At 43.7% G+C, this 24,205-nt stretch overlaps 1 protein-coding gene across 1 annotated transcript in view; it reads left to right on the top strand.

Annotated features, from left to right (window-relative positions):
• Nucleotides 1–24,205, top strand: part of PARM1 (prostate androgen-regulated mucin-like protein 1) — a 129,631-nt gene that overhangs the window by 92,137 nt on the left and 13,289 nt on the right. Inside the window, exon 3 of the mRNA XM_086405389.1 lies at nt 16,767–16,845. Within this exon, the coding sequence (XP_086261515.1) occupies nt 16,767–16,845 (79 nt within the window). The remainder of the gene's footprint in view (nt 1–16,766; nt 16,846–24,205) is intronic.

Here is a 24,205-nt window from a genome sequence, read left to right as displayed (position 1 = left end):
GATTGAGTGGTGCCATGCAAAAGCTTGAGAGGCAAACTGATATCGCACACAAAATTATACTCAAATCAGCCCTAATTCCTGCAAATGCAAAATTTCAAATTATACTCACTGTGCTTGTTGCAGACTGGATCTTCTCTTTTGTCTGTAAAATCCAGGTGGCCACTGGTCTTAGTCCGTCCTACGCTTTCCATTACAAAGAGAAGGACTCCTAAATGTGAAACCTTTGAACTTTAAATTGCTAATCTGACTCTGTATCTATTAATTACAAACTGTGCTAATAAATACCGTGAAAGAAAGGGCACCAGGCAGGCACAGATATCTAATCCTCTCTGCATCTATACCTATGCAGGAGTTTCAGCTGTCAAAACACCTCCTTATTCCAGGCTAACTCTTAGGATGAAAACAGATTTGAAAAACGAATTAACTCCTAGAAAAGGGGGAAGAATCATTTTTAAAGTATACATAGAAAAATTCTAGGCATAAAAAAATATATCTTATAGTAAGTTAATGACCAGTATATTTAGATGATATATTCAAAATATATAAGGGAGGGATGATGATTTAACAAACAAACATAAAATAATGTTAAACATTTATTGATCAGATTCTTTCAGACTGCTCAGAATGCATCAGGGAACAATAATCCTAAAAAAGTATTGTATCTACCTTAGGCTCAGTTTTACAAATATTAAATCATGGTACATGCCCAGGCCTGGTGAATGGCACCAACATATTTTACTTCAATCCTCCATCACCGAATCCTGTTGGTTTGAACTCTTAATAGGTCCCAAGTTCATCCACTTCTCTCACTCTCATTTCCATGTCAAAGCTCCCGTAATCCCCCTGTGATAGCCCCTGACTGGTCCATTCATGTCCTCTCCTGCACCAATCTACCATCTTGCTGGTTCTCCACACAGAAGCCAGAATGATAATTAAACACAAATCTGATCAAAACATGTATAAACTCACTATTACCAACATCCCAGCCCCTCTGGGGGCATCCACTGCTCTTAGGATGAAATCTACAAGCCCACAGAGCCCCAGCAGGGGTAGGGCTCTGCCCACGAAGCCTGCATCATCTCAACGCCTACCCCTCCATCTCTCCATCTCCCATGCCACCTCTCTCCTGGTTCCATGTACCTGTGACTCTCCCTCTTGTCACAGGGCCTTTCTTAGCCTGGATGCTTCTACCTGGAACCTTCCCACAACATGTCATCACTTCACCCAGTGAATTCCAATTCACTCCTCAGGTCTAGGCTCAAACATCACCTGTTCAGGAAGTCTCTGCTGGGGCCCCCAGTCCAGCTCTGGACTATCACAAATTCAGTTGTTACAAACTCACAATTCAGTTCTTTGCAGTGTGCTTATACATTTATTTGTGTGGCTCTTTGTTCACAGCTTACACTGCTTTTTCAGGTACATGATGGGATGGGTGTTGTCTATTTGGGCTTACAAATATATCCCCAGCACCTAATAGTGTCTGGCTCAGAGCAGATGCACAATAAATGTTTGATGAATGAGTAAATGAATGGCTTTTAATGACTAAATACCAAGCTTTAGACAATAAAGATGTATATTCACCTCACCTCATAAGTTCTAAACTTTGAATTGAAAATGAAGAGAAATTAAACATTTTTACGTTATCTTAATCTGTTTTGTCTACTACGACAAAAATACCATAAACTGGGTGATTTAACCACAAATATTTATTTCTCACAGTTCTAGAGGCTAGGAAGTTCAAGATCAAAGCACCAGCATTCCTAGTTCAGAGCTGGTGACTTACTGCTGTGTTATCCCACGGTAAAAGGGGTAAGGGCACTCTCTGAGGTCTGTTTCATAAGGACACTAATCCCTTTCATGAGGGTTCAACCCTCATGACATAAGAACCTCCCAAAGGCCTCGCCTCTTAATACCATCACATTGCAGGTTAGGACTGTAACATATAAATTTGGAGGGTACATATAAATTTTGGGATCCTGAAGACCTGAGCACACCCCTCTAATACACCATCATCATTGTTGTTCCATCACTAAGTCACGTTCGACTCTGGCCCCATGAACTGTACCCCACCAAGCTCCTCTGTCCTCCACTATATCCCAGAGTTTTCTCAGATTCATGTCCATTGAGTCAGTGATGGTATCTAACCATTTCATCTTATGCTGTCCCCTTCTCTTTTTTCCTTCAATCTTTCCCAGCATCAGGGTCTTTTCCAATGAGTTGGCTCTTCGCATCAGGTGGCCAAAGTATTGAAGCTTCAGCTTAACATCAGTCCTTCCAATGAATAGTCAGAGTCAATTTCCTTTAGGATTGACTGGTTTGATCTTCCTACAGTCCAAGGGACTCTCAAAAGTCTTCTCTACACACAATTCAAAAGCGTCAGTTCTTCAGTGCTCAGCCTTCTTTTTGCTCCAACTCTCACATCTGTACATAACTACTGGAAAAACCACAACTTTGACTATATGGACCTTTGTTGGCAAAGTGATGTCTCTGCTTTTTAATACATTGTCTAGGTTTGTCATATATTTTCTTGGTCTCCAAAATCACTGTGGAAGGTGACTGCAGCCATGAAATTAAAAGACACTTGCTCCTTGGAAGGAAAGCTATGACCATCATTTTAGACGTCTGAAGGGCTGTCTACCGCCTTATGGGATTCTACCCACCCCATTCCTACCATGCTTCTCTTTTCCCATCATGCTGGCTCCTGTCTTTGGTCCCTGTGGACTGCAAGGCTAACAAGAGTATGAACTGGTATAAGCCCTCACTCACATTTTTTTCTTTTGTACCCAATTCTTTACACTTAAGCTAAACCCCTAAGCTTGCTAACACTCATACACTCCCATAAGGAGCTCCAACTGTCAGATAATATTTTAGATTTAAAAATATTCTGAATTCTACTACTTTTATTTCTCCTTTGGTTTACTTTTAATTTTTATTTTTTTAACCCCCAAAACATTTTGTATTGGGGTACAATCAATTAACAGTGTGGGAGTTTTAGGTGAACAGCAAAGGGACTCAGTCATACGTATACATGTATCCATTCTCCTCCCAACCCCCCTCCCATCCAGGCTACCACATAACATTGAGCAGAGTTCCATGGTCTATACAATAGGTCTTTGTTGGTTATCCATTTTAAATATAGCACCGTGTACATGACCTTCCCAAAGTCCCTAACTATCCCTTCCCTTCCCTGCCTCCAGCATCCTTTGTTTACTTTTGCTACCTAAATCTTAATCTGGCTTTAAAATATTTACAAAACATCCTTTGAAAAATCTATGGCAAGATAATAAAATCAGCTAGTTACCACTGATGTTATCTAGTAGCAATGTAACCCCATCATATTATTTTAATTGTCTCAGTACCACCTTTCATTACATTTGGAAAGTTTGCTCCATGGAACACTTTCTTTCTTTCTGCTTCAAATATGTTCATCAGTCACATGTGACTAAATGACTAAGTGATTTTGGAAATGCTTCACTGAGGACATGGGATTTAGCTTATAAGCACAGCTGATATCATAAATGAATCTATGGCTTGTTGGCTCATTGGGAAAACTTGTTGGAATATACCTGATTCCACATCCAGACTGAACTCTTACTGTAATCTTCTGAATCAAAGGAGCATGTTTTTTGGTTACAGAATGCTAACAGGAACGTGAGACTGGGACGACCCAGAGGGGTGGTGTGGGGAGGGAGGAGGGAGGAGGGTTCAGGATGGGGAACACATGTATGCCTGTGGCAGATTCATTTTGATATTTGGCAAAACTAATACAATTATGTAAAGTTTAAAAATAAAAATTTAGATCAGCACTAATCCACTGTCTTCATCAGAAAACGTTCTACAACTCCCACCCTGGTGTGTTGAGTCAGGAATATTGCATTCGGAGAACACATGATGGATGCTAAGTTGACATTGTCCTCAGCATGCCTTGCTTCTCAGGTCCTGGGAAAGAAAAATACTGGCCAGCAAGAGACAGTATTTTATTCTACAGTATCTTGCTTTTGTCATCAGACCCACAGCCTTCAGGGATAGAACGCAAGCTCCAAACCCTAAGGTGAACTTAGGTTAAAGTCATAAATCTCAGTACATCCATGGAAATGGGCCATCAGAAACATTTTGCCATACTTTTGTTTGGTGAAACTATGAGGTCATTTCCTAGCCAAGCTCTAGAAGGGTAAAAATGTTACCCATAGTACAAACTTTGGCATCAGACTGCCTGGTTCAGCTCTCACCAATGCCATTGACTAAATGGAAGACCTGAAGTTTATTCATCACTGAGTATCACGTTTTCTCATCTATACAATGAAGGTATAATAGCACTCACCTTATAGGATTCTTTTTAGGATTAAATGAGACAAGTATACGAAGAGTCTCATACATAGTTAACACGAAATCAGTGTTAGCTATTATTATTATTACAGTTGGGGGTCTTATTATCAGTGTGGATACCAACAAGAATTTGACTCTTCTAGACTTTGACTTTTTTTTAACTTGAAAAAATAAAATGTTTGTAAAAACACCTCGAGATTCCCCAAGAGGATTATTACTATAAATATTAGGTAGTCAAGATCCATTTAAGCACCTGTTTATAACACAGTTCAGAAAAGGATAATCCACAAAGTGTGAAAGAGAAAAGTAACCATGTTCACACTGGAAATTAGTAGTTCTTTCATGAAACTTGGGAAATCCAAAGTAAAGAGGTAAAGAGTACAAACAACTAGAGATTTCTAGCTGGGAGAAGATAAATCATGGAGAAGAAAGGACACAGAAGCTGAGCTTGAAGGATTTTTTCCCAGGCTCCACTTCCACCGGATGGTGGAGGATTAAGACCTAGAGCATGCCTTCTTTGCTTAACTGGCATCAAAGTTTGCAAATTACTTTCTTGGCAGCCTGAATCTGGGAGAAATTAAAACTTGGTAAAATACAATCTCCAAAAGCAGGTTCCTACCTGGCTTTAGTGATTAATTACATGGAGGCAAAGCTAAATTAACTAATGGTTCCAGAGAGATCCTCAAGTTCTTGGGCTGCAGTAACTATACTGATGTCACTGCCCTTGGTCAAGGTGTTGAGACAGGTGACCTGAAACTGACTCTCTGCTTCCCAGCCAAGAGTCATTTTTCCATGACAGACTGGCATACTATTTGGCAAACAGGGTTAGAGCTCTGTCTTGGGCCCTGAGAAGCTCCTCCCTTCCTTCTTGATGCATCCTTGGAACCAAGAAAATGTCAGTATGGAAAGTCTTATTTGCCAAGGCTAGGGAGTCTCAAAGGGATCTGAGCCTTCACCTGCAGACTAGATGAATCTCAAAAAGGGCATATACAAATTTTCTGGCTTATTTTTCTCTTCAGTATTGTTTTATCTGGAGAAGGAAATGGCAACCCACTCCAGTATTCTTGCGTGCAGAATCTCATGGACAGAGGAGCCGGGCAGGCTACCGTCCATGGGTCGCAAGAGTCAGACACGACTGAGTGACTACACCACTACCACCATTGTTTCATCTGTGGTCATGTCTCATTTTCATTGCTGGAATGCTAAAGAGATAGAACAACCAAAACGTTTTTCAGTTTTCATGGAGATAAATGACACCTGCATCACATGATTTGCCCCTCTACGTGGGGCATCTGTAAAAGGGTGACTTCAGAGAGGAGATCCTCAACTTGGCCCCTAAGTTGAAAGTCAGAGGCCACAGCTGACTTCTCAGCCTGCCTGCTGCCTTGCAGCTAGTGGTCCCCAGATGGAAAACTCCCAGGTTTTCAGGGCGCCCAGTATCTCTTTGATACTCTCAAGGCTAATTGCATTAAAGATAGCAGATAGCAGATAGCAGAGAGATATCAGGATCTATTTACCTCTTTCTAACATGACCCCTCAGTAGAAATATCTTGGTCCTTCAGTCAAGAAACTTGATGACCCAACATGATACAGCTCACCTGCTCACACTACAGATCAGAATTTTCACAAGAGAAGGAAACTTCTCCTCATCCACGACAAACAATAAAGGGGACTCTCTGATCTTTTTTTTTAAAATGAATCTCCAGAAATCTCTCCCATCCCAGTCCCTCAAAGATGACTCAGAGCCGAGATCCCCATCATGTCAAGGTGTGGTCCTCTCAGCCCAGTAGAAGCTATAATTCAGCTCCAGCTGAATTATCTTTAGTAAATCAAGCTTGGGGCTGGTGCACTGGGACGACCCAGAGGGATGGTATGGGGAGGGAGGAGGGAGGAGGGTTCAGGATGGGGAACACATGTATACCTGTGGCGGATTCATTTTGATATTTGGCAAAACTAATACAATATTTTAAAGTTTAAAAATAAAATAAAATTAAAAAAAAATAAAAGAGTAATGATAGGCTTATAAAAGGCTTCCCATGTGGTGCTAGTGGTAAAGAATCTGCCCGCCAATGTAGGAGATGTAAGAGATGCGGGTTCAATCCCTGGCTCAGGAAGATCTCCTGGAGGAGGGCATGACAACCCACTCCAGTATTCTTGCCTGGAGAATCCCCATGAACAGAGGAGCCTGGCAGGCTACAATCTATAGCATTGCAGAGTCAGACATGACTGAGGAACTTAGGCAGGCTTATAAAACCAGGCACTGAGAATCTGTCCTGCAGGAGAGAACGAGAAGCAGAGACTGACATGTTTAGGGATAGACGTCAGGGCTTAGTTCCTGGCTCCAGGGTTGTTAATGGGTAAGAGACGCCCAGAGACTGAGACCTTTGTACCGTACTTCATGATGGACAAAGCATTTTAAATACACTAATTTGTAAAAGTGCTCTGAGAGCAAAGCGAGTGATTCATCAAAGCTGGGCACACAGTAAACATCAGCTGTGTGAATGATTGAATGAATTGCCACTTTACAGGGAGAGACAGGGCCACAGACACAATATGGAGGCAGGGAGCCATGAAGCAACTTGCTCCTGACTCTTCAGCTAGCGTGTGTATAAAGCCAGTCTCCCAACCCAGGTCTTCTGGTCGCAGAAATAAGTTTGGGAAATCCAGCCTCAAGGGTAGAATTCCATTTCTGCACAGTAACCAGATGAATAGGTTTTTATTAACTGCTTTTGCTAAACTCCTAAGTGGAAATGCCCACACGGCTCTGTGCAGCTCGGTGCCCGGCACAGGGTAGCAGGGAAGGAACAGGTGCCTGCCATGACTTCTGTGACCATGGTTGTTTTTCTTAATGCTTTTATTTACTGCTTTTGGCATAATACTAGAGATGTCCCCTGAGAACTGTTGTTAAGTCAAGACTGAATTCAGCCTTTAAGGAGAGACTGTTAATAACATTCAGATGGAGGGGTCACCCCTGTTTCGGGAAGAAGGCTCACTCCCTGTGGGCTTCTTTTGGTCTGGGGAGTGCCGAGTGAGAGGAATGCTCCCTGACGTAGTACTCATGGCAAGCTGCTGTGTGGTGATCCGCTTTCCCTGATGCTGTGGGGAAGGAGGAAGAGGACCACTGTTTGCTCTTCTTAGAAACCCAGCCTGGTTCGCATGACAGGTGTCAAAGGCGAGCTGGGGTCAGGCGACCTAATCAGGTAGTTATAACAAAGAGGCTTCATTTGTGTTGGGAAAGATTGTAATTGCAAGTGAAATGAAGACACTTTAAAACTATGGTCACCAGGACCTGGCATTAATTACAAACCTGCACTCCCTGCATCCTTCAAGCACAGCTGACATGCCTGCAGGAGAGAGAAATGAAGGAAAGAGAAACGCGCACTTGCTCGGGCAAATGCAAATCTTTTATTATCTCAACAGAGAGTCGTGTTTCTTGTATACATTTTTTTAACTATATTCTATCCAAATGGGTAAGATACTTTTTATTTTTTTTTCCAATTTAATTTTAATTTTATTTTATTTTTAAACTTTACAGTATTGTATTAGTTTTGCCAAACATCGAAATGAATCCGCCACAGGTATACCTGTGTACTTTTTAAAATTGGGGTATAGTTGTTTTCCAACGTTGTGTTAGTTTCTGCTGTACAACTAAGTGAATCAGCCTTATGTATACATATACACCCTCCCTCTTGGGCCTCCCTCTCACCCCTGCATTCCACCCCTCTGGGTCATCACTCAGCACCAAGCTGAGCTCCCCGTGCTATATAGCAGCGTCCCACTAGCTCGTTATTTTACATACAGTAGTGTATATTTTAGACAAAAATAAAGCCAGTCCCTAAACCAGGGCTTCTGATTACAGGAAGTAGAAAAATACAGGTATTAGGGATCCTGCCCCAAAGTTTGAATCCCAAGTCTGTCCACTGACCATTTCTGCAAACTAACTAGCTTTTAGGAGAAAGTATAAACATGACGGCAATGGCACCCCACTCCAGTACTCTTGCCTGGAAAATCCTATGGACGGAGGAGCCTGGTGGGCTGCAGTCCATGGGGTTGCTAAGAGTCGGACACGACTGAGCGACTTCACTTTCACTTTTCACTTTCATGCATTGGAGAAGGAAATGGCAACCCACTCCAGTGTTCTTGCCTGGAGAATCCCAGGGACGGGGGAGCCTGGTGGGCTGCTGTCTATGGGGTCGCACAGAGTCGGCCACGACTGAAGTGACTTAGCACAGCATAAACATGAAGTAAATGATTCCAATTGGGGTAATATTTGACCGATTTTGATAAAGTTCACCTCTGTCACTCTGTGTGACGAATTGACTGAGCAGTAATTTAATGATTTAAAGCTATAAGAGGAAGGGTGCAGCGGAGAGGACTGAGACAAACTTAGATTGTGCTAATTAAAAGCAATTCTGTGGCATATTTGCATGCAAGCTCTATGCCTTATAAGGGAGTTTTAATTTGGTATCATAGCTACTTACAAAGTTCAGTTTAACAAATAACTACACTTTAGAAGAATCAGTTCTTTTATGAGTTACTTACTTTGGGTCTAGACAAAGAAGTACACTTGGTATCCTTAGCTTTTAACGGACTTTCAGTGCAGAGAGTTTGCAGAACATGTTCACAGAAAGCTATGAGTCTAACAGTGTATTTCACATGTCTTTATCTTAGATGTATACGCATAGCTACCCATAGCTACACCTGTCACCATTACAGACTAGAATAAGTTTGTGGACTTGTGCCATACAAAGGGAAAGATCAAACATCTAGAAAAGGAGGGTTCAAGATGAGCAGACATCATTGGGAGTGATTTGCAAGACCACGTTGGACTTGAAAAGATTCTTGCGAATCCTGCCTCTGGCCAGAGTACTCCCATGGTTCCCACCCTCTCCACTGTCGAGTCCAAACAGCACATCTGGCTTTCAGAACTCTCCACAGTCCGGTCCTGAGTACCTAGCCACTTCATGGTCCCTTTTCATTTCCATCACACCCACTTACGCTGACGGCAGCCTTAGTTTTGTCACCTCTGTAAGTTGTGTGACCTTGGGTAAGATACCTCTCTCCTCCATTCCCTCAATATCTCAGTCTCCTAACCCATAATGTGAAGTGACCAGGCTCACAACAGTCCCCTTCATTCATGCCCCTGTGCAAAGCACATCCTCCCACGTGACCCTACCAACAGAGCCACAAAGTGGAAAGGACATGGATTATCCCAGTTTTCAGGTGAGGACACCGGTTAAGGTGCTTCTATCTTCAAAGCAAAAGCGTGGTCGCTCAATTGTGTCTGACTCTTTGTGACCCCATGGGCTGTAGCCCACCAGGTTCCTCTGTCCATGGAATTCTCTAGGCAAGAATCCTGGAGTGAGTTGCCATTCCCTTCTCCAGGGGATCTTCCCAACCCAGGGACTGAACCCAGCCCTCCCTCATTGCAGGCAGATTCTTTACCATCTGAGCCACCAGGGAAGCCCTCTGTCTCCAAACTCAGTGCTAATCCTTCAGACCTGAAATGTTAGGTGTCTGTCTCCATCTAGCTGGTTCTTGCCTCAAGCCTTCAATACTGTCTGTCCCAGTCCTGCCCACCCTTTAGAGAACAGTTTCTCTCCCTCCTCTGTCCTATGCCTGCTGTTAGAGACACACATCCTCCCCCAAGTCAGAGGCAGAAATACAGAGTTTGCTGCCACCCACCTCCCACTTTAAGTACCCACCTGTTTGTCCATCCCATGCTACACTCCCCTGTGAGGTCCCAAGACTCTTGTCTCCACAACTGGGTGGTGAAACCTCAGATCCCTGCCTGTTGTGTCTTTCTATTGGCACCGTCATAGCCCAAGAGAAGCCCGGGGAGCTCCATCAGGAGATTGGTTTGTAGCTTGTGGGATTGGTTTGAGGTCAGAGGGAGATAAGCTTCATTTCCTCTAGTATGGGATAGAGTAGGAAGAAACACAGGGGTAAAATTCTAGCAGAATTCAAGGCCAGAAGTCAAAGCGACCTTCAATAATGTAAAATTAGGATCCGCCTAGATTACAGTGTCCAAAAATGGAGATTTTTCCTTTTCACGTTTTCTCCCCCATATCACAACCTACACGCACATGCATGCATGCACACACCCACAGGCACAGGACCAAAGCAAATTGCAGCCCCCGCCTACCCTGTGGTGGTGCCTATTCTGCAGTGTAAGCTTTAGGTGACACTCCCAGTAGAGTTCTGGACCACAGCACACACTAGAAACTGATGACCTAGCCCTTCTTGGGCTGCTGTTCTGACTGGTGTCTGCTCCTGACTGGTCCTTCTCCTCATTAACCAGAATCATTGAGCTTCAGTTCATCTCCACCAGGACCCATATGAGGACCCAAACTCCCACATGGCCCAGAGTTGGGCCCTGATTCCTAGACAGCCAACAGAAGGCAGACAGAGAATGGGCCAGAGCAGCAGATTTTATTTGCAAGTGGACTCGGATCTAACGTGCTTCTCCTGCAATGCAAGAGACTTGAGTTGGATCCCTGGGTTGGGAATATCCTCTGGACAAGGAAATGGCAATCCACTCCAGAATTCTTTCTTGGGAAATCTCATAGGCAGAGGAACCTAGTGGGCTACGGTCCATGGGGTCACAAAGAGTCAGACTTGATTGAGTAACTAACACTTTCTATTTCACTTTGGGATCTGATACTAGGGTCCAGATGGCAGGAGAACCCAGCAGGTAATAGTGTGGACTCGGGAGCCAGTCCCTGTATCCCAGTCCCTCTAATTACCAACCATGGGCTTTGGGCCCTTAACTTCTCTGTGCCTCAGTTTCCTCATCTGTAAAATGGAGATAACAAGAGGACCCACCACACATAGTTCTTGTGAGGATTGCTTGAATCGAAATATGTGACGTTTATAGAGCAATCCTGGCACAGAGTAAGTGTTGGTTGTCGTAATTTGTATTCTTGTTGTTTATTACTCTTACCCTTGTTGTTTGGAGGAAGGAGTTGTGACATGAGACTGTTACTGTAAAGTGGGGAGAGCCCTTCCCTAGTGCAATAAAGGGAGATTTGGGCACATCCAGAGGTCAGCCCTCCAGTTCCTTTCCTTACCAGCTGCCCACTTCTGTCCTCCAGCTCGTGGGCAGACACGTTCTTTTCAAGAAGAATTCATCTGAGACAGAATGTTCCTTTCCTCTTGGTGGCTTTAACTGAAGGAGTCACCACACACTCTGAAGTGGCCACCCGCTCCTCTTGTTCATTTCTTACCTATTCTCTAGACCAGGAAAAGGAAAGAAAAGATCAAGAACACTGAAAAACAGTCGAGAGGTTTGTTAAAGACTTCTCAAAATAGATCAGACACACACACTCATACCCAAGATCCTGACCAAAGCACTTACACATGCATTCTAAACAAGCTAACTGATGAATTTCCAAGGAGAACGTAGTTCAGGAGTCATCCACAAATAGCAGCAAGACACACCTTCTTCTGTCACACTAGAAACATCCCACTGTCATCTCCTTTGCCCCCTGGTGCTCTCAGAGCAATTGCAACTTTTTGGAGGAACCTAGGAAAACTCTTTCTTTCAGAGGTCATTTGAGTTCATGTCATCACATCCTAATATTCTCATTTCTGGATATGATTAGCAGGTATCCTGCCAAGAGGTCAGATGAACTGTTTCTTTCATGCTTAAAATAGGAGAAATAAAGGAACCCCCTAAATGAGAAGAGCCCCCTCGGATAAGGACATCTGAGGTTTGGGAATATTGCTAAGCCCGGGAAGACAGGAGAGCACCTTTAGGACAAGTGACAGGGAAGTAGGCTGGACAGAGCTCCTTCTGTGTGTGCAGGACTCCCTGTGTCTGCGAAGGACTAGATGGAATATAATAAAAAGAGGCAGGTGTTGGGAGAGAGAGCCCTTAAAATGATGCCATAGTTTATTCCAGGACTTCACAGGCACAGGACAGAGTCAAATAAGACAAGTGATGCCCTTCAGGAAAGCCTGTCCTTCGGTAGTCCGCTCAAAGTCTGACCAGGAGCATGGCTTTGTGGGATTTTGCTTTGGCTATTTCAAGGATATAATCGGATTCTATTCAGACAGATATTTCTAAAATAACTCCTCCTGCTCAGTCATCCCTGGGGACTCACAAGCACATGCTGCGGTGGGAGTAGCCTCTCAGGAGAGACCCAGAGCACAAGGTTCCAAGATGGATGGGTGGGGAGACTGCTGCTCAAGAACTTTCTCAGCACAGTGACTGGGCTCAAAAACTGCCAGTTATCTTTTTTCTTTGTCCATATGACGTTTAATTATTCAACATTTTAAAAAATTAATTAAACACCCACAGTGGGCTAGAAGCTGCCTGGTGCTGAGAATTCAGGGATGTGGCAGAAGAGACGCAGGATGAATGTGAGAGTCTGTCTGGGTAAAATCGCAAACACAACACAGAGTGTTTACGAGAAGCAGATACAAAGAACCGAGGACGTACAACAGCACTTCAACTTGCTCGGGGGTGTCAGGAAAGCTTCCCAGAAGGGCTGATGTTTAGTTGTCATGAGGAAAGCGTAGGAGTTGACCAAGCTGAAAAAAGGGTGGAGATGTAACCAGTATATTAATGATTAAACAGGCAAACCCCAGGAAATTGTCCTGGGTTCAAATGTTAGCTTAATGATTTGCCAGCTTGTAAAATCTGAATCAAGTTCTTAAATCTCTCTGAGCCTTGACTGCTCATCTATCAAATGGGACTCCTTCTCCTCACCTCATAAAGAGAATTAAATGAGACGTGAGCTGTAAGTTTCGCGGCCCAGTGCCAGACCTAAGTAACCGCTGCAAGTATAGAATAGATTATTATTTAGCCTGTTCTGGTTTTTTATCCTGTGTTGTTACAAAAGTGGGGGAAATACGAAACCCCTCTGAGAAGCCTCAGCCTTCACAGAGCTTCTTCTGCTCCATCACACCCTCCTGTTTTTTTCTCCACCTACCCCTCCACCTCAAAAGAAAAGTAGCAAGTGAAGGGAAAGTCCAGCTTACTTTAACCAGAACTCAGGGGGAAATGGCATTTGTTTTCGCAAGGAGGAAATCCAGCCTTTTCAGATACTATATACAGTTGGGCTCATTTTGGCTCAGCAACCCCATCAGATGCTCAGACTGCTATGTCCTGGGGTGTGGAACTTCCCAGGAGGGACTTCTCAGCAGCTTCTGATGGCGGCAGCTGCCATGGAGGTGAGAGCAAGCTCAGGACATGAGACGTCCTAGGACCAGGGCCTGATGAAAGCCTTCCAGTTCCAGAAGACCCTTGCCCCCCCTAGGTGGCACCCTCTGAGACAAGCTGGGTGGCAGAATAGTTAATAAAGTGGCCCAAATATATAAGTGTAGTCCATTTTACCTCACATGTTTCGTTCTCCTTTTGGGCAGTAAGAACCCTCAGAAATGCCCTTTTGTTCAGCTGCCCTCAAGGGCTCATGAGGGGACATCACCTGCTGATTCCAGCTTTGGTCACGTGGGCTGTCCTTTATGACCAAGAAGGGTGGCCTTCAAGAGCCTTATTTGAAGACTTGTCTACACCAAGAGCCAGATAGCCACCAGTCAGAGAAGTGAGTCATTCTACCACTCGCTGTATTAAAAAAAAAAATAGCAACATGAGTTGGGGAACTGCTGGTTTTTTTTTTAAGGTTTAGTATTTTATTTTAAATGACAAATTCAGTTTCAATTTCTATTATGACAAATACAATAAATATAATTCACATTAACCAAAGCTTTGTGGAATCTCCATTAAGTTTTTTTTTTTTTAATTAATTTTTATTGGACTGTGGTTGCTTTACAATGTAGAGAACAGATATACGGATGCCAAGGAAGAAAGGGGGCGGCGGGGGGGATGAATTGGGAGACTGGGACTGACGTCTATGCACTATTGATACTATGTATGAAATAGACAACTAATGAGGACACCCTGTACAACACAGGGAGCTCTGCTTCGTGCACTGTGGTGACCGGAATGGGAAGGAAGTCCAAATGGGAGGGTATCTACATTTATGTATGGCTGGTCCATTTTGCGGTACAGTGGGAACTGCCTGTTTTATCTTCAATAAGAGGTGGTATATAAAAAAATCCAGTAAATCGCAAAGTTGGAGAAGATCCAACAGCCTAGAGTGAGGGAAAAAACTTTGGGAAAGGTCAAACCTATGGTCTCCTATATTAATCATATCCTGGGGCAAGAAAGAAGGGTCTGACAGAGAAATCAACTATATTCTTTCTCTTCTCCCATTTTTTGAAAGGAGGAGATTAAATTCAAAGATCAGTTTTCAAAACTGCTCCTAATTGCGATCAGTGTATCTTTTTAAATCCTGAAATACCCCCATTATTTTATTGTGCAGTAATAATCCTCATTTCTCAAGCTCTTAAAACAGCTGTTAAGAGGTTTCAGTGAACTTTGAATTGTTCTAATTTCAGCACAGTTTGAAGACCAGGAAACTAAGTGCCACCTTTCAAAGTAGGAGTAGAGGTGTTCCATAAAGGGATCTGATCTTGAATTTTCTCTGCTTGATCCAGTCTGCATATTTGAGTGTTTGGTGCCATAATCATATTTTGATAGTAGTAAATGGGGAGTGAGAAATATATGGATAATTATGCCAGTCTGGCTCTAAACGACTCTAGTAGCAAAGAGATGGATGTGTGAGTGTTCAGGGTGTGGGAGCTCTGAAATGGTGCATGATGTCAGTCTGTGTAGACAGTCAAGGTCTGGTCTTGATCTCGATGTTAGCAATTCCTCCTTGGCCTTTTAGAAATTATAACCAGTTGGGGCATGGATGTCCACTGCAGCCTTCCTTCACCCAAACCTTGGGGGAGTTACTAAAGAGTTCACGGGTAGACTGATTTGTGCTTCTTAGCTCTGTCTAATTCCTTCGGTGGAATGACTAATGAGAAGCACAATACACAAAAGCCATTCATAAGAGAGAGGGAAAAATATAAGAAGTGGCAAAATAATCTACAAATAGTATATCTCCAAAAATGTGGGGCAGATCCATCACCTTGATGGATCCATAAAAGATGGGCACTGGTCCAGGAAGTCATGTCTGGATAGGGCTTTAGCTTGGTACACGTGGGTACATGCAGTTGTGTCCAGCTCTTTGCGACCCTATGGACTGTAGCCCACCAGGCTTCTCTGTCCGTGGAATTCTCCAGGCAAGAATACTGGAGTGGGTTGCCATGCCCTCCTCCAGGGGATCTTCCTGACCCAGGGATCGAACCCACGTCTCTCACATCTCCTGCATTGGCAGGCGGGCTCTTTACCACTAGCACCAGCTTGGTGCATAGGGCATCTCATTTAATTTTCTTAAAATTATGCAGACGAGTAGAACAGCTCTTCTTTCTGTATATAAAGGTATATATAGCAGGTGAGCAGTGTATGAGTTGACAAGGTTAATAGCCCACATTCAGACAGCTAATAATGACCGAACCACATTTGAATCTACATCTTCTAGATCTGAAGCTCTTCCCAATGTGTTTTAAGAGTCCCATTCATTTGTTCAAGTAGAAAATAATTTCTCAGTGGCCTGAAATAGTAAATGGGGCCCCTAATAACAATTTTAGTCACTTTTAACAAAAAGTCACTTTAACTAAGAGACAAGAGCCCAATTGATTCTTGCATTTCTGAAGTGAAATAAATCTGAAATATATACGTTATTAGTCACCAGCTCACACAAAAAGCATGCTGTGCTCCAAAGTAGTCATCTGTGGAAGCAATGTGGTTATTCTCATAAGGTTACATGCTCAAAGGGTTTTGTTTTGTTTGGTTTTTTTAAGTTGCCCTAATAGTTGCCTTTGGAGCCAGATTCTAAACTACACAATAAAACATTCATGTTACTTTATAACTGTACCTGGTTATTTCTACAAACAAAAAATAGTGTTACCTAACAGACTTGACCTTATTTTACATATCAAACTTGACTTTATCCTCTATAAAATCAGATTTACCAAGAATGAAAGCTGTGGGGTTTTTTTTAATGCTTTGATTTGATGGCGTCATTAAAAGTAGCACATTTCCTACCAAGATGACCCTTTTGAACTGGACACTGAGATAGCTGTGTGGTTCTGGTTTATTAAAACATCAATTGCATCATCTTGTCATGATCTTTATTTAAGCATCCTAGCTCTTCCAATATCTTGCGAGTGCTAGAAAGACAAGCTAAAATGTACTAAAGAAGAAAATGGGACTTCAGGAGATTTTAAATCCACTTTGCCTGCAAACAGCAGCAGCAGTGGCAACAGATTGGTGGTATTCTTAAAAAGATAATCAAATATTACTGTGGCCTGTTTTCTGAACTCCAGGTCACCCAGAAGGTCTTAATAAATAGTGGCCATTTACTCAACTTAGCCTAACCTGAGAAGTGTTTTGATAACAGAATGCATCCCCTGGGGTTTGTTGCAGAACCATCTGAAATGAGCACCCTTCCTTCACCTTCTTGCTGTGCTTTGCTCTTTCCCAGGCAGCATCGCCGCCATCACGGTGACGGTCATTGCTGTGGTGTTACTGGTGTTTGGAGTTGCAGCGTATCTGAAGATCAGGTAAGACACACCTTCTTCTTCATAAAGAATGGAATTCCAATTTGTCAGGCTTCAGGCTGAGTGCTGTTTTGCTGAGTACTTGTTTCTTGATAAGTGTCTTAGCTCTCAGAAATCTTGGCAGGGAAGTGAAAATGGCCAGCGGCTTGCACCCTGGACAGGAATAGATGGGACGGTATCTGAAAGCTGGCAAAGCAGAAGAAATCAGCAAATATACAGCATGATGATGTAATGGAAGGAGAATGAACCCAGAGTCAGGAGACTGGGGTCTTGGTCCTCTGCCCTTAAATCACATCATCACCCTGAGAAAGTCACCTGCCTCCTAAACCCACCTTGTCTTACCTGTGAAATGGGAGAGAAGTAGGGTGGGGGGGCTTGATGGTTCCTAAAAATTGATGCTCTGAACACTGCTGTGGAGGTGTGTACCCAGCCTGGAAGGAGGTTCTCACTGCTTCTAAATCAAAATGTTGAAAATACAAGGATGGTATAGTGTTTCCTATAAAACTGGTTTTTTTTTCCCCCCTGAGATTTTATTCTTATATTTTGGGTTTTAAAGTAGCCTGTCTCTTATGAAAAGAGTCACTCAGTGGTAAAGAATCTGCCTGCCAAAGCAGGAGACATGGCTTTGATCCCCAGTCCGAGAAGATCCCCTGGAGAAGGAAATGGAAACCCACTCCAGTATTCTTGCCTAGGAAATCCCATGGACTCTGAGGAGCCTGGTAGGCTACAGTCCATAGGGTCACAAAGAGTAGGACAGACATAGCAACTAAATAACAACAAAAACCAAGGAGAAAGTTGTAGTACTCTGTGAGTCTCCCACTTTTGTTGTCTGTAGGAGTGTTAAGTCATGTCCGACTCTTTGCGACCCCATGGACTGTAGCCTGCCAGGCTCCTCTGTCCATGGGACTCTCCAGGCAAGAATACTGGAGAGAATTGCATTTTCTCTTCGAGGGGATCTTCCAGATCCAGGGATCAAACCCACATCTCTTATGCCTTCTACATTGGCAGGCATGTTCTTTACCACTAGCACCACCTAGGAAGCCCCTTTTGTTGTCTAGCACTCTGTAAAATTTCAAAGTCTCAAAGACCACATTCTTCACATTGAGTGTCCTGCCAGCTGTTAAATGCCGAAAGGCATGCAGCACTCTGCTTCACCGGTCTGTACAGTGCCTATAACAGGAACAGGAGGACACGTGCCACTGCAATGAGCACAGCTGGTCCCTGACCCCCAGCACATTATCCTCCCAGCAGCCGGGGCCCGGTTAGAATCAGGTCAGAATCAGGTCAGAATCTCCTCTGACCTGTCATTCCCTCCCTCAGACACCCCCAGTGGCCTCCCCCTCACACCTAGAATTCAATTGACTCTTCAGCTTGTCCTGGGTTTCTTCATGGACCCACCCTGCCCATCCTTCTTGCTCATCACACATTTCTCTCCCTGCTAACCAGTGAGCTGCAGTCACTCTGGCTTTCTATCCAGTTTTTAGGACACGCTAGGTTCCTTGTCTCTCCAGGTCCTTGGTTCTTGTGTATGTGTGTATGTGTGTGAGAGAGAGAGAGAGAGAGAGACTGGCTTTTTTATTGGAGTATAATCGCTTTACAATTTTGTGTTAGTTTTTTCTCTGAGGCAACATGAATTAGCTATTGTTCTTCAGTCTCTAAGTCATATCCAACTCTTTGCGACCCCATGGTCTGCAGCATGCCAGGCAGCCCTGCCCATCACCAGCTCCTGGAGCTTACTCAAACTCATGTCCATTGAGTCAGTGATGCCATCCAACCATCTCATCCTCTGTCATCCCCTTCTCCTCCAGCCTTCAGTCTTTCCCAGCATCAGGGTCTTTTCCAGTGAGTCAGCTCTTCGCATAAGGTGGCCAAAGTATTGGAGCTTAGGCTTCAGCATCAGTCCTTCCAGTGATATTCAGGGTTAACTTCCTTTAAGATTGACTGATTTGATCTCCTTTCAGTCCAAGGGACTCTCAAGAGTCTTCTCCAGCTCCAGTCCGAAAGCATCAATTCCTCAGTGCTCAGCCTATGTATACACAGGTCTCCCTCTGGAGCCTCTCTCTCACCCCACTGCCATCCCACCCATCTAGGTCATCACAGAGCACTGGGCTGAGCTCCTTGTGTTACATAGCAGCTTTCCAGCGGTTATCTCTTTTTACACACGACAGTGTATATATATGTCAGTGCTACTTTCTCAGTTCGTCCCATCCTCTCCTTCCCTGCCTGTGCCCGCGTGTCCATTCTTCTCATCTCCATCTAGTCCTGCTCGGCAAATAGCTTCATCAGTAGCATTTGTCTGGTTGGACCCTCTCCCTGAAATGATTTTCTTCTAGTTCTTCCTCACACATGGCTTTCAAGTGGCATCGTCTAGGAGAAGTTCCTCCTCTTGGTTTGGTGCCCTTGTTATTTCTTCTCCTAGTGTCTCAATTAATTTCATCCTGGCGATAATCACCATCTGTGATTTCATTTGTTTTTTTATGTATTTATTGGTGTGTCTATTGTCTCTTTTCCCCACAAAACTGTAAGCTGCGTGAGGATCCTGACTTCATCTGTGAGCATTTTGCTGGCACAAAGAAGATGCTTCATACACTGAGTAAATGAACAACCAAATGTAAGAATATGCAAGCACGCAGGCACGGTGGTGCACACAGGTGTGCTCCTGTTTTTTGTTTTTGTTTTTTCATCACTGCTGTGCTTCTTTCTCAAGGGGCACGTCTGGTTCCCCACACGGAGCTCATATGTTTAGTGTCTCATCTCTAACCACACCTCCCCTCTGCTGCCTCCCAGCTCTTCCAGTCACCCTAGCCCAGCGCCCACTGGGGAGCCCTCCCCTCCACTCCCCTTTTATCTCCCTCTATCTTTTGTTCTACACATGAACCAAATCAATCTAATGATGGTGTCAAGTATCAGAGTGCCTTGTAATATCACCTTATCTCAGGTACAATGAACAGGAAAGAAACATTTCAAAGAGAAACTGGAATTAAAGTGTCAGCATTATCTGTGTCTAAAGCCTTTATGAAAGGTTTCGGGGTCTTCAGAATTTTTTTAAAATTATCTTTCTCTTCATTAAGTCTGTATTTCCTTGAGCATCAAACAGTTTTATGAATTATATCTTACTCAGTGTTACCCTTTTCCGTCTGGCTTAATTACTAGTTTATTACCGTAGAAACACTGCATTTTAATTACGAGTTATATTGGCTTTTATGAACCTTTCTGGGTACCTCATTCCCACTTTGTAACAGAGCTTCTCTTTGTGTTTGGGAGATTCAGGGTGGGATTCAAAAAAAGGAACTTACAGAGAAACTTTGGAGTCATTTTGGAATCACCAATGGTGAGTTGCAAAGGGCTCTGTCACCAAAAGAAACACCCACACAGACTGTGGTACAAAATAGAAACACTTCCCTCTCTCCACACAAAAAATAATGTTGAAATAACCTCAGGGCTGTTGTTCTTGACCCCAGGCAAGAATTCAAGTTCACCACCTGAAGCGTCCCACTGACCACAGGCAGGCAGACTAAAACAGTGACTAAGAATTGAGATTCCACTGGGGATCAGGGGGATGTCAGTTTCTGTCCCAGCCCTCGCATTTTCTAGCAGGTTCTATTAATACCATCACTGTATCATGTAACAGAGATTCACTAACCTTGACCTCCCTCCTCTTTAAGATGATGTGGTGGTTTAGTCACTAAGTCGTATCTGACTCTTGGGACCCCATGGACTGTAGCCTGCCAGGCTCTTCTGTTCATGGGATTCTCTAGGCAAGAATACTGGAGTGGGTAGCTGTTCCCTTCCCCAGGGGATCTTCCCAACCCAGGGACCAAACGTGGGTCTCCTGCATTGCAGGCGGATTCTTTACCAACTGAGCCACCAGGGAAGCCCCTTTAAGATGAGGACAGTAGCTTTAACTATTTGATAGCATCATTTGGAGGCAGATGGACGCTGCTTCCCAAGTACATAGTTCTGCCACCACCACCACCATCTCTGTCGTCATCATCAAAGTTACTGGAAGGAACCCCAGTAGGATGGTTGCTGCATAGACAGTTACTGAGCGTTAGCCATGTGCCAGGCACTCTTTTAAACCCTGGGGTGTCATATCAGTGATAAGACACAGTTCTGCCATCTCAGAACTTAATGCGTTTGGAAAAGTTAGCGGGCCATTAAAATTGGTTCTAATGAGTGCTGATTAACATTGTATAACATTTTATTTTAAAAATTTAAGATATATTTTTTTCTCCACGCTTTCTCCACATAATAAATTCAGTGAATGACTGAAATGAACTAGTCGTTGTTTCTCTTCCCCATAGTGTAGATCCTCCTCTTAATGTAGAAAGGCCCCCAGTGGTGTGAGTATAAGATTACTCATTATTTTTGGCACTACAAACTTAAGGATGGATAAAGTGATCAGACCCCTGTTTGGAAACCCCCTAAGGAAAACCCCTTTCTGCTGCTATGTTAATTATTTTGGAAAATTGATAACATAAGGAAGTTAATAGCACTCATAAATCTTCAGGTTGTGCTAAAACCCCTTCAAGTGTCACTCTGCCAGATTCTTGGAAAGCCCCACTAATCATTACGAGGCTTCCCAGGTGGCATTAGTGGTAAAGAACCTGCCTGTCAATGCGGGAGACAGAGGGTCGATCACTGGGACAGGAAGAACCCCTGGAGGAGGAAATGGCAACCCACTCCAGTATTCTTGTCTGGAGAATCCCACAGATAGAGGAGCCTGGTGGGCCACTGTCCATAGGGTCACAAAGGGTTGGACACAACTGAAGCGACTTAGCACACGCACTAATCATTCATCAAAAATACATTTGGCTCCGTTGTCAAATGTGCATACATGCGTGTGTGTGTTTACGCGTACCTAAGATTAAGTTTGGCCTTGGCTGGAAGTTTCTTCCATTCCTATTGTCCCAGATTTCTGAGAACAGTAAAATGACAAGAAGTATGTTGTCTGTGGTTTTTCAGCTCACTTAGCCAGAGCAGCAGGTGACTGAAATCACAGCCCTTGGGGGAGCCATTAGCGTCTGGCCTGGGCTATAGCCTGGCCCAGCTAATTTCCGGGCCAATGCAGAAGAAGAGTCTATTTGAAAGGGCAGCCTCATCACCAGAAAAAGGGCCTCTTCCTCCTGGAGAGCTCTGCGAACCAGTGGCTTGAGAGTTTCACCTCTTAGCCAAATTCTAACTCCCTCTGAAGATGTTGAGTAAACTGATCAGCCATCCGTTTTCACACTCCGCTCTTTAGGGATCCATGACCCCTAGTTTTGTCTCATTATCTCCTGTCTGAAGGACCTCATCTCTCCGTAACCTAAGCCATGTTTAGATTCAGCTAATAAAAATGAACAGTCCAGAACCTTCCAACTCTCTTTACTACTATCCGCCCATGCATTGTAGCCGGCAGGAGTATGGAGTGGAAGGAGGAACATGGGCTTTGCAATCAGGTTCGATCCTGACCCTTCTACTTACTATTTAGGTGGCCTTGGGCAAATTATAATCTCCCTGATCCTTCATTTCTTCACCTGAAAACATAGAGCTGGTAACACCTATCTTTCAAGGTTGTCTTGTACAGGAAATGGAGGAATGAATGTAGGCAACCTGGAAAGACTGTATTACATGGTGGTTAAGAACACAGACTCCAAGGCAAGTTTACTAATCACTCTGTGCTCAGTTTCTTCCCTTATGAAAGCGGACTAGAACACGAATACCTAACTCAGGCTTGTTATGAGGATTAAATTGTGATACAGACAAACATCCAGGTCCCAGGGTTGAAGTGAGGGCCATGGTAGGCTCAATACTGTCATCATTGTAATCGTCATCACGTGCTTCCTGCTTAGTCGCTAAGTAAAATGGTAGCCACCAACTGCCCCATTCTCTAGGCATCAGGGATCCAAAGGAGAGCAGAGAGGAGAGGAGGAGGAAGATGGCACAGCAGCTCAGTTTTCTAATCACATGTTGATGTGACGACTTTCATGTCCCATCCTGGCAATTTCAGTGGGGCTTTGTCTACACGCCTGTGGAGTGGCATCCTCGTGCTGCATTAATAGAAACTCTCCCTGCGAAGTCTTTATTCCAGGGCTTGTTTGCAACTTTAAAAGAAAGCAAAAGCCCTGCCTGCCTCTAGCAGAAGGGTGTCTTTAATTAATGATGATTGAAGAATGAGGTAAGTCGGTTTTGTTTTTGTTTAAATTGGCTTAAAACTGTTCAGCCACGGGATAATCTCCCGGGCAGGAGACCGTATCTGTCACAGTACTGCGGATGCTGCTGTAATTAGGTGTGCTGGTAACCCAGACAGACAACACGGGCTGTTCCCGTCACAAAAATAACTGTGACTTGTAGACACAACAGGACCTGGCTTCTAAGACATCTGGTTAGAAGTAACCTGTTTTACTTTAAGTCTTCTGGTGATGACATTTTCTACAAACTGGATTCCTCCTGGCTGTTATTAGGTTTAAAAAGCAGGCCCACAAGGAGCCAATCATGATGTCTAAGATCTTCTGGGGTTTGTTTGCTACACACTGGTCTTTTCAGACCAGCTTTTGGCATTCTGTAGGTCTAGTTGACTTGATTCTCTAACTCAGTGGTTCTCAAATTTCAACGTGCATGAGAGCCAATGGGCAAGCTTATTGAAAACACAGTTTCCTGGGTCTCAGCCCCTTAGGTTCCGCCTGTGTGTCAGGGTGGGGCCCGTACACTGGCAGCTCTCAACAGTTCACGAGTGATGCCAAAGCTGCTGGTCCAAGGACCAGACTTTAAGTAACCCTACTCTACTTTCACCTCCCGACACTCTGAAGACACTGGGCTCTAAAGTTTCCCGGGTATAATCTTCTATTGTTTCATGCCTCTGTTTTTATGAACATGCTGATCTCTGACTAGAGGTGTTTGGTTCACTTTTTTTTTTAATTCAAGCGTAATTGCTTTACAATGTTGTGTTAGTTTCTGCTGTACAAATATCAGCTATATGTATACATATATCCCCTCTCTCTTGGACACCCACTCCCACCTCTCTGGTCATCACAGAGCATGGAGCAGAGATCCCTGCGCTTTAAAGCAGCTTCCCACTGGCTATCTATTTGGCACATGGTAGTGTATATATGTTTGTCTGAGGAGGCCTTACAAATAGTTGTGAAAAGAAGAGAAGCGAAAGGCAAAGGAGAAAAGGAAAGATATACCCATCTGAATGCAGAGTTCCAAAGAATAGCAAGGAGAGATAAGAAAGCCTTCCTCAGTGATCAGTGCAAAGAAATAGAGGAAAACAATAGAATGGGGAAGACTAGAGATCTCTTCAAGAAAATTAGAGATATCAAGGAAACATTTCATGCAAAGATGGGCACAATAAAGGACAGAAATTGTATGGACTTAACAGAAG

This window comes from Bos grunniens, chromosome 6, assembly GCF_055505025.1.
Source record: "Bos grunniens cultivar Pamir isolate PY7600 chromosome 6, Bosgru_T2T1.0, whole genome shotgun sequence".
NCBI classification, from domain to species: Eukaryota; Metazoa; Chordata; class Mammalia; order Artiodactyla; family Bovidae; genus Bos; species Bos grunniens.
This window is presented reverse-complemented; position numbering and strand designations above follow the sequence as displayed.